This window comes from Odocoileus virginianus, unplaced genomic scaffold (genome assembly GCF_023699985.2).
Source record: "Odocoileus virginianus isolate 20LAN1187 ecotype Illinois unplaced genomic scaffold, Ovbor_1.2 Unplaced_Contig_30, whole genome shotgun sequence".
In the NCBI taxonomy this organism is placed as follows: domain Eukaryota; kingdom Metazoa; phylum Chordata; class Mammalia; order Artiodactyla; family Cervidae; genus Odocoileus; species Odocoileus virginianus.
The window spans coordinates 1,027,274-1,043,874 of NW_027224347.1; the positions used below are offsets into that span (position 1 = coordinate 1,027,274).

Here is a 16,601-nt window from a genome sequence, read left to right on the forward strand (position 1 = left end):
GGTCTACAAGTCAATCCCAAACTCCCTAACTACCCCTTCTCCCCATCCATCCTCCCAGCAATCATAAATTTGTTCTCTAAGTCTGTGAGTCTGTTTCTGTTTTGTATATAAGTTCATTTGTGTCATTTCTTCTTAGATTCCACACATAAAGAATGTCAGAAGATATTTCTCCTTCTCTGAAATTACCTCACTCATTATGACAATCTCTAGGCCCATCCATGTTCCTGCAAATGGCATTCTTCCATTCCTTGTAATGGTTGAGTAATATATACATATCACATTTTCTTTATCCATTCCTCTGTTGATGGACATTTAGGTTGCTTCCATGTCTTGGCTATTGTAAACAGTGCTGCAATGAACATTGGGGTGCATGTATCCTTTTGGATGTTTTTCTCTAGATATATGTCCAGGAGTGGGATTGCAGGGTCATATGGTACTCTATTTTTAGTTTTTTAAGGAACCTCTATACTATTCTCCATAGTGACTGTACCAATTTACATTCCCACCAACGGTGTAGAAGGGTTCCTTTCTCTCCACACCCTCTCTAGCATTTATTATTTGTAGAGTTTTTTATGATAGCCATTCTTACTGGTGTGAGGTAATATCTCATCACAGTTTTGATTTGCATTTGTCTAGTAATTGGCAATGTTGAGCATCTTTTCATGTGTTATATATTTTATGCCATACACAGCAGCAGCAGCAAGTCTCATGCTCCTTTGAGGTGGAACAGTTTTTTGAGTGTGCTCAGAATCAGGGTGACCTTAAGCTTTGTGAGGGTTTCACAAGGTACTAGAACCTTGTGAAACATTGGTGAACGGATTAGCTTAATCAAGAAGTTCCAATCAAAGATGTGAAAAATCATCTCTCATGCCCACATTGGTTTAGCATTACAAATATAATTGATAGTGAAGATTTAAAGTGTGAAACCACCAGGTAAACCTCTCCTTAATCATTAACAATTTTTGTGCTTCCTCAGGATTGCTGATAGAGAAGGCAATGGCACCCCACTCCAGTCCTCTTGCCTGGAAAATCCCATGGACGGAGGAGCCTGGTAGGCTGCAGTCCATGGGGTCGCTAAGAGTCGGACACGACTAAGCGACTTCACTTTCACTTTTCACTTTCATGCATTGGAGAAGGAAATGGCAACCCACTCCAGTGTTCTTGCCTGGAGAATCCCAGGGACGCGGGAGCCTGGTGGGCTGCCGTCTCTGGGGTCACACGGAGTCGGACACGACTGAAGCGACTTAGCAGCAGCAGCAGCAGCAGCAGGATTACTGAGGAAGAGGGTTTTCTCATTCTATGGAAGTTCATTGAGATGGTATTGAGTTTGGGGCTACGCAGATGTTTGTGGTCTCTTAAACATGCTTTTCTGATGTTACTGATGTGAATTCATTAGAATAAAATGTTTTTCTTTCCAAAAAAATTTTGTCAAATATTTGACAAATGTAAATTGTATATTTATAAAGTATACAATCAGATGATTTGATATATAAGTACATATACATATATAGCAAGATAATACAATCAAGTTAATGAACATATTCATCACCCTTTTGTGTATGTATATGTGCATGAGTGCATGTGGTAAGAAAACATAATATCAACTCACAAGTTAACAAATTTCAAATAGACAATATAAGATTATTAAATATAGAAACAATGCTATCCATTAGGGTCCAGAAGTTATTCATCCTGCCCAACTGACAAATTGTACCCTTTTTATGTGATTGTCCAAGGATGTCACAAGATGTCTCAAAGAGTGGGAAACTCAGCCAGGAATGGTTGAAGAAATTCAAAACCAGAAATCAGTACTCATTTCATCTTTTACCAAATCAAGCTAATGACATGAAGGATACATGATTTAGAAGTTCACAGGCTCTCTGTAGGACACACCATGCTCAGTCAAACATGGTACTACTCTCTGTTGCTTTGACAGCAAAAGATGTAAACTCTGAAACCTATCTTGTGACCTTTCCTGGAAACAGAATTCACCAAGACATTTATGTTTCAGTTTATCAATAGTGTTTCCACTCACCACATCTGTAGTCCATATCATGAACAGCTAGAGATGATGAAAAGTCTGTTCCTCCTTTGGAGTTATTTCTGCTTTGGAAAAAATATGTGAGCCACCTGCTCCCGGATTTGCTTGGTCTTGATCCCGTAAATGATAGGGTTCAGCATAGGTGGAGCCAGAATGCAGACATTAGCCAACAAGATGTGAATATGAGGTGGAATGTGACGACCAAACCTCTGAGTCAGGATCGTGAAGAAGGCAGGTCCATAAAAGAGAATGATGATGCAGACATGAGAGCCACACGTGTTGAGAGCCTTGTGGCGAGAGTCTTGGGAAGACATGTGGAAGACAGCATGGAGAATCAGCACATAGGAAACAAAAATTAGCAGGGCGTCTAAAACCACTGTTGACATTAGGACAAAGAGTCCATACCAGATGTTCACCCGAATGTCATTACAAGCATATTTGGCCAAACCAATGTGTTCACAAAAGGTGTGGGGTATGATATTATTTTTGCAGAAATTCAATCTTTTCAAAAGGAATACTATGGGAAAAATTGTACAATAACTTCTCAGAAAGATGGTAATTCCTATTTTCCCAATCAGTGTGTGTGTAAGAATAGTGGTGTATCTCAGTGGAAAGCATATGGCAATGTAGCGGTCAAATGCCATCACCAGCAAGATCCCTGACTCAGACATAAAAGTGCTGTGTGAGATGAAGAACTGAGTGATGCAGCGATCCAGGGAGATCTCCCCAGCATTGAACCAGAAGATAGCCAAGGCCTGAGGGACTGTGCATGTAGAGAGGACAATGTCTGCTCCAGCCAGCATGCAGAGGAAGAGGTACATGGGTTCATGAAGGTTGCGCTTTGTGAGGATAATGCAGATGACTAGACTGTTTCCAAAGAGGGCAATAGCATAGGAAATGAAGAAGGGGATGGAGATCCATATGTGCTGGTCCTCAAGGCCAGGGATGCCCAGCAAGCGGAAGACTGTGTGGCTAACACCAGTGTGGTTTAAAGTCATCATGTCTAGAAATACCACTAAATACATCACTTCTTATTCACATACAGAGATAAAAACTCAGATTTTCCTAGTCTTGGTGAAAGCAGCAGGAGATTTTGGCATATTCCATACTTCTGCCTTCTTTGAACATGCAAATAAGACATATACAAAGGTGAATAGGATATGTTCTGTAGCCTAGAATGCTACTCTAATTAAAGGATATACAGGTTTCCAACTAGTCAAATAAAAAGATATTGCTGTATATCTTTTCCTACCAACAGATGGGTATCAATATATAGCAGGGACCATGGTGCATCTCTGGGAAGGCAGTAGCAAGATTGTAATTGAACTTGACATTGAGGAGTTTATCATATAGCAAAGAAAGAAAGAAAAAGATGTATTCTTGAAACATTTTCAGGCAGAGGCTTAGGCATAGGCTAGAGAATTTCAGGCTAGAGAGGCTTAGGCATAGAGAATACTGGAGAAAGTATGGGAGGATTTGTACAGGCAGATTTTTCCTGATTGTGAAGGACATTGATCACAACTTTACACTTAGACTCAACCATTTACATGGGGAGCAGCCCTTAGATGTCGTGAAGTTATCAGTTTAGAACAGTTGATCTAGTTTTTAAAATAAAATTGTTTTCAATGTTAAAATAAAATAAAATTATCTATGGAGGTTTACTGGAACAGTAGTTGATGAGACAGGATTCTAAATGGCCAATGGTGTTCCTGGAGTAAAACGGATCTGAACCTAACGCTCAAGGAGGAATTAAACTAATATCTATTATGCATCTGCTTTATGCCAGAAGCTGCAGTCATCACTTGGTGTGTGGTACTTTGTGTATTTTTGTACTCACATGTTGACTATCCATTCAAGGAACTGGGTATTATCTCCATTTCACTCTTAAGAAATATGAGACTCAAAAAATGTGAATTATTTGCCAAATATCCCAAGGAAATAATTAATAGATATGAGATTTGAAAATTGTGCATTTACCACATACAGGAACCTCACTTGTGAAGAGGGTCAAGAGACCTTAAAAGGTGCCATTGACAAGGCCTGTGTGCCCGACGTGAGGCACTCCTCCAGCTTGCATCTTAGAAAACTAAGTGTAGAAATGATTGAAACTGAAAATAGAAAGGTATCACTTCTCAGAAGGAGGAGAGAGGGCCACATGTTATTTAAAGTCTTTTTACATGCAGAAATTGAACATTTGTTTCTTAGTACACTTTGATTCATTAATTAACTCAGCTATTCAGGTAACATATATTGAGCAAAAACTATTTTCAGGCACCATATCACTAACCAGGGATAGAGGGGGGAAATGGGAATTTTTAGAGTCTTACAATATATACTTATGGTTTAAAGAGGGGCAAATTATGAATAGACAGGTTTTAAGAATTGGAGACAAATGTGAATTCCTTCTATTGAATGAGTATCTTAAAATATTTGTCTCATAAGATTGATCTTATACTCACTATAAACATTATATTTTCTACTCCAGTTACCTTCAATGCTTCTAATTTTCCTATTTGGGGAGGAAAATCAACTCCTATAATCATGGCTGGGTGCTGGGAGAAAATGTTCTGTCATTAGAGTCACCAGTCATCAGTTGGCCTTGGGTCTGAAACTGTTGGGCTTCCCAGGTGGTTCTAGTGGTAAAGAATCTGCTCGCTAATGCAGGAGATGTAAGATACGTGGGGTTCGATCCCTGAGTCAGGAAGATATCCTGGAGGAGGGCATGGCTACTTCAGTATTCTTGCCTAGAGAATCCCCAGGGACAAAGAAGCCTGGCAGGCTAGAGTCCATGGGGTCGCAAAGAGTCAGACATGACTGAAGCAACTTAGCAGGTACACTGAAACTGTTTCCCATTGAGCACATGCTCCCCTCTGAGAATTCTCTCCAGTGAGGGCAGCCTGTCCATTGCAGAAAGTGGAACATCAGAAGGCAGGGGAGAGCATCAAATAGAAATGATGATACTTGTCCCACAGCCTGATTTAAAAATAAATAAATAAAAGGAAAATAGATAAAGGCAAGAAGGAAGAAGCCAGGAAAGACAAATCAACAAGGTAGGGCTTCAGCAGAAAGTGAAAGTCGCTCAGTTGTGTCCAACTCTTTGTGACCCCATGGACTATATAGTCCATGGAATTCTCTAGGCCAGAATACTGGAGTGGGTAGCCTTTCCCTTCTCCAGCAGATCTTCCTGACCCAGGAATTGAACCAGGGTCTCCTGCATTGCAGGCAGATTCTTTACCAACTGAGTTATCAGGGAAGCCCTAGAGCATTGCAAAAGTTCACCACAGCCATAAAGTGGAGACAGGGACTAAGAGGGAAATATTTAAAATCAGACTCATAGAAAGAGGTCAGAAAGCTAGGGTTAGGGAATTTCCCTGTGGGACTGGTGTCCCAGTGGAGTGACTTCAGTCTGAAACAAGTTAATTTTTGCCTCCTCCTATTTCTCACACACAGGCAAGTCTCCCTGGTAGCTCCCCAAAGCCCCTTCCCACACCCTGCCTGGAGAAATCCCACACAGATCCTTGTCATTTTCAACATCTTTCTCATATTTTGCCAAGAGCGATCTATAGTAAGATCATTTGTTTTCTATTTCTCATGTCAAACCTAATTCTATGGCACCTGTTATTTAATGAATGATATCTCCTTTTCTAAGGAAAAAGCAGGAGAGTTCCTTAGAAACTTTTTCCAGTAGAAAAACATCTACTTCTGCTTTATTGACTACACCAAAACCTTTGACTGTGTGGATCACAACAAACTGTGGAAAATTCTTAAAGAGATGAGAATACCAGACCACCTTACCTGCCTCCTGAGAAACCTGTATGCAGGTCAAGAAGCAACAGTTAGAATCAGACATGGAACAACAGACTGGTTCCAAATAGGAAAAGGAGTACATCAAAGGCTGTATATTGTCACCCTGCTTATTTAACTTATATGCAGAGTACATCATGAGAAATGCTGGGCTAGATGAAGCATAAGCTGGAATCAAGATTGTCAGGAGAAATATCAATAACCTCAGATAGGCAGATGACACCACACATGGCAGAAAGCGAAGAACTGAAGTTGATGAAAGTGAAGAGCAGAGTCAAAAAGCTGGCTTAAAACTCAACATTCAAAAAGCTAAGATTGTGGCATCTGGTCCCATCACTTCATGGCAAATAGATGGGGAAACAATGGAAACAGTAACAGACTTTATTTTCTTGGGCTCCAAAATCACTGTGGATGGTGACTGCAACCATGAAATTAAAAGACACTTGCTCCTTAGAAGAAAAGCTATGACCAACCTAGACAGCATATTAAAAAGCAGATGCATTACTTTGCTGACAAAGGTCCATCTCATCAAAGCTATGGTTTTTCCAGCAGTCATGTTTGGATGTGAGAGTTGGACTATAAAGAAAGAGCTGAGCACCAAAGAATTGATGTTTTGAACTGTGGTGTTGTGACTCTTGAGAGTCCCTTGGACAGCAAGGAGATCAAACCAGTCAATCCTAAAGGAAATCAACCCTGAATATTCATTGGAAGGACTGATGCTGAAGCTGAAGCTCCAGTACTTTGGCCACCTGATGTGAAGAACTGACTCATTTGGAAAAGACCCTGATGCTGGGAAAGAATGAAGGCAAGAAGAGAAGGAGGCGACAGAGGAGGAGATGGTTGGACGCCATTACCAACTCGATGGACATGAGTTTGAGCAAGCTCCAGTAGTTAGAGATGGACAGGGAAAACTGGCATGCTGCAGTCCATGGGATCACAAAGAGTCAGACATGACTGAGCAACTGAACTGAACTGATCTGCTAATCTGCTAACTTTCAGTAACTTCAGCTGGTTCATATACTCTCAACCTCCCTTTCCAGACCTCACCCTTCACTTCTGCTAGAAGTACCTCTATTTAGTATCATTCCACACATATTAACATCCTACAAGGGTCCTGTCCCTCTAGCCTGTTTAGGACATAGCACCTGCCCAGTCCTTACCTTGATCCTTGAACCATCTCTACCTGTAGATGTCTAATCACACCCTGGCCTTAGAATGAATCCTCAGGAACAGACATTCTACTGGAGATATAAGTATCAGCTAGTTGCATGGCAGGATTTGGGCTGTTTATTCTCCTTGATGTGAGCCCCTGAGAACAGCACTTATCCCAGGACTCAAGGGACAGAACTGTCTCCACCAGCCTCACTCTCTTCCTAAATGTGTTTTGTCTCTAAGACACCTTCACATCTTCTTCACTTCCTCCCGCTCCTTTTCTCTCTCTTACTTCTTTCAGATGCTCTGAATTTTAAAAACAAAAAACAAAAACGGTTTATCACCTAAGCTAGTCTTTTAAAAAAAAAATCAAGGCCATATAAATTTAATGTGACAAATGCTGTTTTGATTAACTAAAATGAGGCTGTCAATGTGAGTCTAGTGCTAAACCCTGTAGCTCAGAGTCTCTTGAGTTTAGCAAGCCTCATCAACCCTGTCCCCTATGGTAACTCCTCACCACTTTTCTCCATTCTAATTACTGTAAAAGTAGGATGTCATTTTGTCCTTTATCTTGCACTGGACATCATTTACATATGAATTCTGCCTGCGTTCTCTTCTCCTTAGAAAATTTCAAGTAAAATAATAATTGCTACTTGGCTCCACCGTGTTCATAAACACAAATGATAACCCTGAGTTTGCCTACTAATGAAAATTACCCTTAAGCTTATCTTTATTTGGTGCATTTTTTAAAAACAATATAAACTTTTTATTTTGTATTGGGGTATAGTTGATTAACAGTGTTGTGATAGTTTCAGATGAACAGTGAAGAGATTGTGTAACAGTGAAGAGATTGTGTTAATCTATTCTCAGCAAAAATATGAAGGTTACAATTAATATGTACCAACAATTTTTGACATTTCTTCTTCGTGAAATATCTTGAAATTGAAAGTGTTAGTTGCTCAGTCATGCCCAGCTCTTTCCGACCCCATCAACTGTACCTCGCCAGGCTCCTCTGTCCGTGGAATTCTCCAGGCAAGAATGCTGGAAAAGCTAGCCCTTCCCCTCTCCAGGGGATCTTCCCAACCCAGGAATTGAACCCAGGACTCCTGCATTGCAGGCAGACTTGGTATTTACCAACTGAGCCACCAGGGAAGCCCATGAAATAGTTTACACGAAAGTTATACCCATCCTCAGCTTTTCCATGAGTTCCAAATTTCAGAGACATGAATAATGATGTTGTTGCCTAAGGGTATATAATTATACGTATTTAGTGCTTAACAGATCACATGTAAATCAAAATAATTTTGACACACTCATATTTGCCTGCCTCCTTTGGCTACACTCAAGATTTTTGCCTTGATCTTGCTTTTCAGATCAATATTCATGGGCCTAGGCACAGCTTGTTTTTATACTCCTTGAGGCTGGCTGAATCTTCGGATCTGTAAAGACTTTTTAATGAGTTTGGAAATGTTCCACAATTCTTTCTCCAAAAAATATTTTCAGTCCCATTCTTTCTCTTTATTTCATTTGAAACCCCAACTCCACGTTAGATATTTTGACATTTTTCCCTCAGTAGAAGGGAAAGAGGGTGACAGAGGATGAGATGGTTGGATGGCATCACCAATTCAATGAACATGAACTTGGGCAAACTCTGGGAGATGGTGAAGGACAGGGAAGCCTGGTGTGTTGCAGTCCCTGGGGTCACAAAGAGTTGGACATGACTTAGTGACTGAACAACAACAGCAAAGTCACCCAGGACTTGGTGCCATTGTTCATCAGAACCAAGAATATTTCACTACCCAGTAGTAAGGAACCACTTTCACAGAACAGTCCTCAACAAATGAATGTTTTTAGCATGAAGAAAGTTCTCATTAGGAAAAAATGCTTTTCTCCATGGAAGTCATTTGTCTTCAGCAATAAAAGAACCAAGGCACTCACTTTATAACAGGTTTCCCTGGTGGAACAGACAGTAAAGAATCTGCCTGCAATGCAGGAAATCCATGTTCAATCCCTGGGTCTGTAAGATTCCCTGGAGGAGGAAATGGCAGCCCACTCCAGTATTCTAGCCTGGAGAATTCCATGGACAGAGGAGCCTGGCAAGCTAACTTCCATGGAGTTGCAAAGAGCCAGACACGACCTAGCAACTTTCACTTTCACTTTGTAATATGCATTCCTTACCATGAATAGACAACACTTCTCTTTAAATCTGAAGGTTTATTTCATTTTATTACATTTAATGAGCTATTTTATTGAACAAATCGTGCCAGAATTTTAGTAATAAATACAATTCATTATGCACTGAGTTTCTATTAAAGTTGGCACTAGAAAAGGACTTCTGATCTAAAAATAAAAATATTTTTAAGTTCAAACATTCAATACAAACCTAGCTCACTAAAAAAAAACAATTCACATTTATACATATGCCAGAAAAGCAAAAGGATTGTTATCACTGTAAATGGATAAAATAGACATTGTTTTTCATTTTCTGAAATATCCTTCAACACTTCATTTGTCCAGCAAGCCATTATGAGCCTTGGTTTGTTGATCATTAAAATGGAGTCCTGGAGGTTGACTTCTTTGCAGAGACGTGTGAACACTGAATTATTCCTTTGAAGGCAAGTCTCCACACTATTCAAACTCAAATTGAAAAGACTTTGATGCCTACTTACAGTTCATGTTCTGTTTGTCATGAAACCTTTTTATCCTCCACTTTTTGCCTGAGTGGGATGCACCTGAAAAAAAAAAATCATACAGACAGCTTTTAATATAAAAGAACTTTGAAGACCCTTCTCAGAGAAAATATACACTAGCCCAAAACTCTACACTAAAATTCTTACTGACAAGAGAGCTGAAAACCACCTAAGATCTTCAGTAGAAGCAGACCGTGTGCAAAAAGCTCCTTCCTGTTTTCTGCTTTGCTGCCTGGAGCAGCTCGGCCAGACTGCTTTGCATGTCATCAGCCTGCTGGAGACCCTGGCAGAGCTCACAGATGATCTAAGCACCAAGGCTGGCTGCCTTCAGAGTGTCCTCTATTTCCACGTTGATCACATGCACATGTTACCAGGTCTTCTGTTCTCTATCACACAGATCTTTCACTACTATTTTATACACTCTCTCAGCACAGGTGAAGATGACATCAAAGGGATCTGTGCACTCTTGAAATCATTTTGGACAAGGCTTAATTATCTCATTTCTCCCCAACATGTGAAACACCCCACTGTTGCTATAACGTACCTGGTCTTTGAGGAGAAGGTCTTGTGTATCTATTCATATGTGGTGGAGAAATCATAGACCACGGGGAGGGTGCCAGTCCTGGGAGTGTCACACAGGATCCCACTCCAAAAGACCTGACATTGAATCCTTTCTTCTTAAGGATGCTTTGGGCTTCCATGCTCCTGTTCATGTTGCTCATAAAGACCATGGCCATGCTGAATGGGGAGGAGGGCATGATGGTGACCACTTGAGACTCCAGCTGCATGGGTGGGCTTCAGGGTCCAAGGGAACTCTGAAACCAGGGAGATGAGCACCTGGGTCCAGTTCATGCAACTAGTATAGTGTCAAAGAACAGAGACCAAGTTTATATGCAGTCACCACAATGAGGTGGGTAGAGAACTCTTGACTGATAAGTGGGTTAACTCTTGAATGGGTTTGGATAGTGGATTTGGACTGGAGAACTAAATTCAGTCATCTGAACAATCTGGTGTTAAATCATCTTTAACATCTAATATTGGGCAAGGGTGTGGTTACCCTGTGGCTGTGTTTTGAAATCTCCACTTATGATAGAAATGCAAAAAGGCAAAATGGTTGTCTGAGGAGGCCTTACAAATAGCTATGAAAAGAAGAGAAGTGAAAGGCAAAGGAGAAAAGGAAAGATATACCCATTTGAATGCAGAGTTCCAAAGAATAGCAAGGAGAGATAAGAAAGTCTTCTTCAGTGATCAGTGCAAAGAAATAGAGGAAAACAATAGAATGGGAAAGACTACAGATCTCTTCAAGAAAATTAGAGATACCAAAGGACATTTCATGCAAAGATGGGAACAATAAAGGAGAGAAGTGGTATGGACCTACATAAGCAGAAGATATTAAGAACATGGCAAGAATACACAGAAGGACTATACAAAAAAAGATCTTCATGACCCAGATAATCACAATGGTGTGATCACTCAACTAGAGCCAGGCATTCTGGAATGCAGGCCTTAGGAAGCATCACTATGAACAAAGCTAGTGGAGGGGATGGAATTCCAGTTGAGCTATTTCAAAGCCTGAAAGATGATGCTGTGAAAGTACTGCACTCACTATGCCAGCAAATCTGGAAAACTCAGCAGTGGCCATGGGACTGGAAAAGGCCAGTTTTCATTCCGGTCCCAAAGAAGGACAATCCCAAAGAATGCTCAAATTACCACACAATTGCACTCATATCACATGCTAGCAAAGTAGTGCTCAAAATTCTCCAAGCCAGGCTTCAAAAATATATGAACCGTGAACTTCCAGATGTTCAAGCTGGATTTAGAGGAGTCAGAGGAACCAGTGATCAAATTTCCAACATCTGCTGGATCATCAAAAAAGTGAGAGAGTTCCAGAAAATCATCTACTTCTGCTTTATTGACTATGCCAAAGCCTTTGACTGTGTGGATCATAACAAACTGTGGAAAATTCTTCAAGAGATGGGAATACCAGACCACCTTATCTGCCTCCTGAGAAATCTGTATGCAGGTCAAGAAGCAACAGTTAGAACTGGACATGGAACAACAGACTGGTTCCAAATCAAGAAAGGAGTACATCAAGGCTGTATATTGTCACCCTGCTTATTTAACTTATATGCAGAGTACATCATGAGAATGCTGGGCTGGATGAAGCACAAGCTGGAATCAAGATTGCCAGGAGAAATATCAATAACCTCAGATATGCAAATGACACCATCCTTATGGCAGAAAGTGAAGAACTAAAGAGCCTCTTGATGAAAGTGAAAGAGGAGAGTGAAAAAGTTGGCTTAAAACTCAACATTCAAAAAATCAGAGCATCTGGTCCCATCACTTCATGGCAAACAGATGGGGAAACAATGGAAACAGTGAAAACTTTATTTTTTTGAGCTCCAAAATCACTGCAGATGGTGACTGCAGCCATGAAATTAAAAGACGCTTACTCCTTGGGAGAAAAGTTATGACCAAACTAGACAGCATATTAAAAAGCAGAGACATTACTTTGCCAACAAAGGTCTATCTAGTCAAAGCTATGGTTTTCCAGTAGTCAAGTATGTATGTGAGATTTGGACTATAAAGAAAGCTGAGCACCGAAGAATTAATGCTTTTGAACTGTGGTATTGGAGAAGACTCTTGAGAATCCCTTGGACAGCAAGGAGATCCAAACAGTCCATCCTAAAGGAAATCAGTCCTGAATATTCATTGGAAGGGCTAAGGCTAAAAATGAAACTCCAATACTTTGGCCACCTGATGCAAAGAGCTGACTCATTGGAAAAGACCCTGATGCTGGGAAAGATTGAAGGGCAAGGAGAAGGGGTGACAGAGGATGAGATGGTTGGATGGCATCACCAACTCAATGGACATGAGTTTGAGTAAACTCCAGGAGTTGGTGATGGACAGGGAGGCCCTGGCTTGTGCTACAGTCCATGGGATTGCAAAGAGTTGGACATGACTGAGCAACTGAACTGAACTTATGATATTAGGCTAAATGCCCAGACTACTCCCAAGCTTGTCAGCAGCCCTTCCAGTGACCTGAGAACATGCATATGAAAAACATGTTTGAAATTTCCAAGCTTACACTTCATTCAATTACAAGAATTTTTCCATATTTCTCCTACAACTGATGCTCTAGAATTGTAATTGTGTTAAATCACAGGAAGATACACATAGTTTTGCCCATGAAGTAATAAAATTATTCACCTGTGTAAAAAGGAAACTCCTGGAAAACATCCCTGCAGTATTTCAGGAGTTCCAAGAACACTGCCTATCCTCTATTTTATTTTCTTGAATTCACGATGACTCTCCAGAGACTGGAGCAGCCACCACTAACTTTCTCATGTCTTCAAGTAGAGAGCTGTCTGACCATTCTATATTGAAATACAGTAATTTTTATTTCCATTCCTTTGTTACTTTGCAGAATTGAAAGAGCAAAGGATATTGGTCTAAAAATCATGAACAAGACACCAAACAATAAGGAGAGATAGTCTTGTCCCTTCAAAATGGTGCAAGAGAAACATTCATTTAGTACATCACAGATTTAATGTCCCTGTGCCTCCAACAGTTAGAGTGATTGTCATATTCACAGTCCTACCTTAGAAAACATACTCAGTCTTCTCAAAGTGTGAATCCCAGAGCCAGGGCATTAACATCAACCTGTAATGTGTGATAAAGGCAACTTTGGACCCCAGATCACCAAATCAGAAGCTCTGGGAGTGGAGCCCAGAGGTCTGTCATGTACAAAGCCCTTCAGATGACTGCGATGGACAGCATGACTTGAGAGCAACTGACTCAAAGCAGAAGTTTCTGAGCCTTGACTGGAACTTGGAAATCCCTGGGAATTGGTACAAAGAATGGCTTCAAGAATACAAGGGAAGCAGAACAATTGTAAGAGAAAAGTCTTACAAACACCAGGCATAAATGGATAAGTAGTCACAACTTAAATAGTGTGAAATGTTATTACAGTCAGTGACCCAGACTTGAAGGGATCCTATAAGTCATGAAGAACTAGATCTTGGGCATGAACTTAATAGAGCAGATGGAAATGGATCAGGGCCTTATGGGCCTTCCCCACCATGTCCTCAGTCAGCCTTTGTCTGTGAAAAAACTTTAGTCAAAAAATAACCTTAGGAACTTCCCTGGTAGTTCAGTGGTTAAGAGTCTCTCTGCCTGTCCAGGGGGCACAGGTTTGATCCCTGGTCCAGGAAGATTCAACATGCCACAGGACAATATAACCCATTGGCCACAACTACTAAGCTGGCCTTACTGACGACTGCCCACCTAGAACTGGTGCTTCAAACCAAGAGAAACCTGCACACTGCAATGAAGAAAATCCACACAGAGCATGGAAGACCCCGCACAGCCAAAAATAAAGAAAAAGAATAAGCTTAATCACAGAAGTGAGAAAAGGCAGAAACAAAGGAAAACAATCTAACAAAACTAAATAATAGTTTAGTCACTAAGCATAGTTAAGTATCTTTCAGCTCAGTTCAGTCCAGTTGCTCAGTCATGGCTGACTCTTTGCGACCCCATGAATTGCAGCCCTCCAGGCCTCCCTGTCCATCACCAACTCCTGGAGTTTACTCAAACTCATATCCATCGAATCGGTGATGCCATCCAGCCATCTCATCCTCTGTCATCTCCTTCTCCTCCTGCCCCCAATCCCTTCCAGCATTAAGGTCTTTTTCAATGAGTCAACTCTTCACATGAAGTGGCCAAAGTACTGGAGTTTCAGCTTCAGCATCCAGTGAACACCCAGGACTGATCTCCTTTAGGATAGACTGGTTGGATCTCCTTGCAGTCCAAGGGACTCTTAAGAGTCTTCTCCAACACCACAGTTCAAAAGCATCAATTCTTCGGTGCTCAGCTTTCTTCACAGTCCAACTCTCACATCCATACATGACCACTGGAAAAACCATAGCCTTGACTAGATGGACCTTTGCTGGCAAAGTAATGTCTCTGCTTTTAAATATGCTATCTAGGTTGGTCATAACTTTCCTTCCAAGGAGTAAGTGTCTTTTAATTTCATGGCTGAAATCACCATCTGTGGTGATTTTGGAGCCCCAAAAAATAAAGTCTGATGCTGTTTCCACTGCTTCCCCATCTATTTCCCATGAAGTAAAGGGACCAGATGCCATGATCTTAGTTTTCTGAATGTTGAGCTTTAAGTCAACTTTTTCACTCTCCTCTTTCACTTCATCAAGAGGCTTTTTAGTTCCTCTTCACTTTTCTGCCATAGGGTGGTGTCATCTGCATATCTGAGGTTATTGATATTTCTCCCAGCAATCTTGATTCCAGCTTGTGCTTCTTCCAGCCCAGCATTTCTCATGATGTACTCTGCATATAAGTTAAATAAGCAGGGTGACAATATACAGCCTTGACATACTCCTTTTCCTATTTGAAACCAGTCTGTTGTTCCATGTCCAGTTCTAACTGTTGCTTCCTGACCTGCATACAGGTTTCTCAAGAGGCAGGTCAGGTGGTCTGGTATTCCCATCTCTTGAAGAATTTTCCACAGTTTATTGTGATCCACACAGTCAAAGGCTTTGGCATAGTCAATAAAGCAGAAATAGATGTTTTTCTAGAACTCTCTTGCTTTTTCAATGATCCAGTGGATGTTGGCAATTTGATCTCTGGTTCCTCTGCCTTTTCTAAAACCAGCTTGAACATCTGGAAGTTCACGGTTCACATATTGCTGAAGCCTGGCTTGGAGAATTTTGAGCATTACTTTACTAGCGTGTGAGATGAATGCAATTGTGCAGTAGTTTGAGCATTCTTTGGGATTGCCTTTCTTTGGGATTGGAATGAAAACTCACCTTTTCTAGTCCTGTGGCCACTGCTGTTTTCCAAATTTTCTGGCATATTGAGTGCAGCACTTTCACAGCATCATCTTTCAGGATTTGAAATAGCTCAACTGGAATTCCATCCCCTCCACTAGCTTTTTCATAGTGATGCTTCCTAAGCCCACTTGACTTCACATTCTAGGATGTCTGGCTCTAGGTGAGTGATCACACCATCAAGGCCCACTTGACTTCACATTCCAGGATGTCTGGCTCTAGGTGAGTGATCACACCATCGTAGTTCTCCCTTAAGTGCTATAGATAATATTCTGAGACATATCCTGTGAGCTATCTTGTAGATACTGAAACACCTGCCCCGTGGATTAACTACAGAATGACTAGGCATTTGCCATGACATTTGCTGCTTTTGTTTGGCATGACATTCGCTGTTTTTGTTGTTTAGTCGCTAAGTTGCTAAGACTCTTTTGTGACTTTGTGGACAGTAGCTGCCAGCCTTCTCTGTCCATGGGATTTTTCAGGCAAGAGTACTGGAGTGGGTTGCCATTTCCTTCTCCAGGGAATCTTCCTGACCCAGGGATGAACCTGTGTCTCCTGCATTACAGGCAGATTCTTTACCACTGAGCCACCAGACTGGCCCCATCCATGATATAAGCTTCCACAATTTTGAAAATGCTCATGAGGTCAGAGGAACAAACCAACCATAGAACTGAAGATTAACTGGACTTAAAAAATCAAGATGACACTGATCAAATCAGCTCATGACCAATGTCAAGATAACTGTCATAGCTGCTTCTGCATGTAACCCCCTCCCTCTGTCTATAAAAATTGATTTTTATAGACACTGATTGTCAGAGGGGTAGAGTCAGTCTTTGGAGAGAAGTCTGTCCCCCTCCCTGAACCACCACTCCCCTCCCCACTCCACCTGGTTGCCAGGATGCAAAATAAACTTTCCTTTCCACTAAACTTGCCTCTTTATTGGCTTTTGAACAGTGAGCATCCAGAACCCACTTTCAGTTACAAAACTCTAATCAAAATCAGAGGAGAGGACTATGTTTCGAAAGGATTTAGGAAACACTTTAAGCCAACCTTGAAGACTAGCACACAAAT

The 16,601-nt window shown here is 41.0% G+C and overlaps 1 protein-coding gene and 1 pseudogene across 1 annotated transcript; both read right to left on the bottom strand.

Moving 5' to 3' along the window:
- Nucleotides 1-2,097: 2,097 nt before the first annotated feature.
- Nucleotides 2,098-3,042, bottom strand: LOC110124640 (olfactory receptor 52B4-like). The gene has a single exon (XM_020873257.2). It carries the CDS (start codon nucleotides 3,040-3,042, stop codon nucleotides 2,098-2,100), a length of 945 nt encoding a protein of 314 aa, XP_020728916.2.
- Nucleotides 3,043-9,865: 6,823 nt separating this feature from the next.
- Nucleotides 9,866-10,445, bottom strand: LOC139034161 (RNA polymerase II subunit A C-terminal domain phosphatase SSU72 like protein 3-like; annotated as a pseudogene).
- Between the last annotated feature and the right edge of the window lie 6,156 nt (nucleotides 10,446-16,601).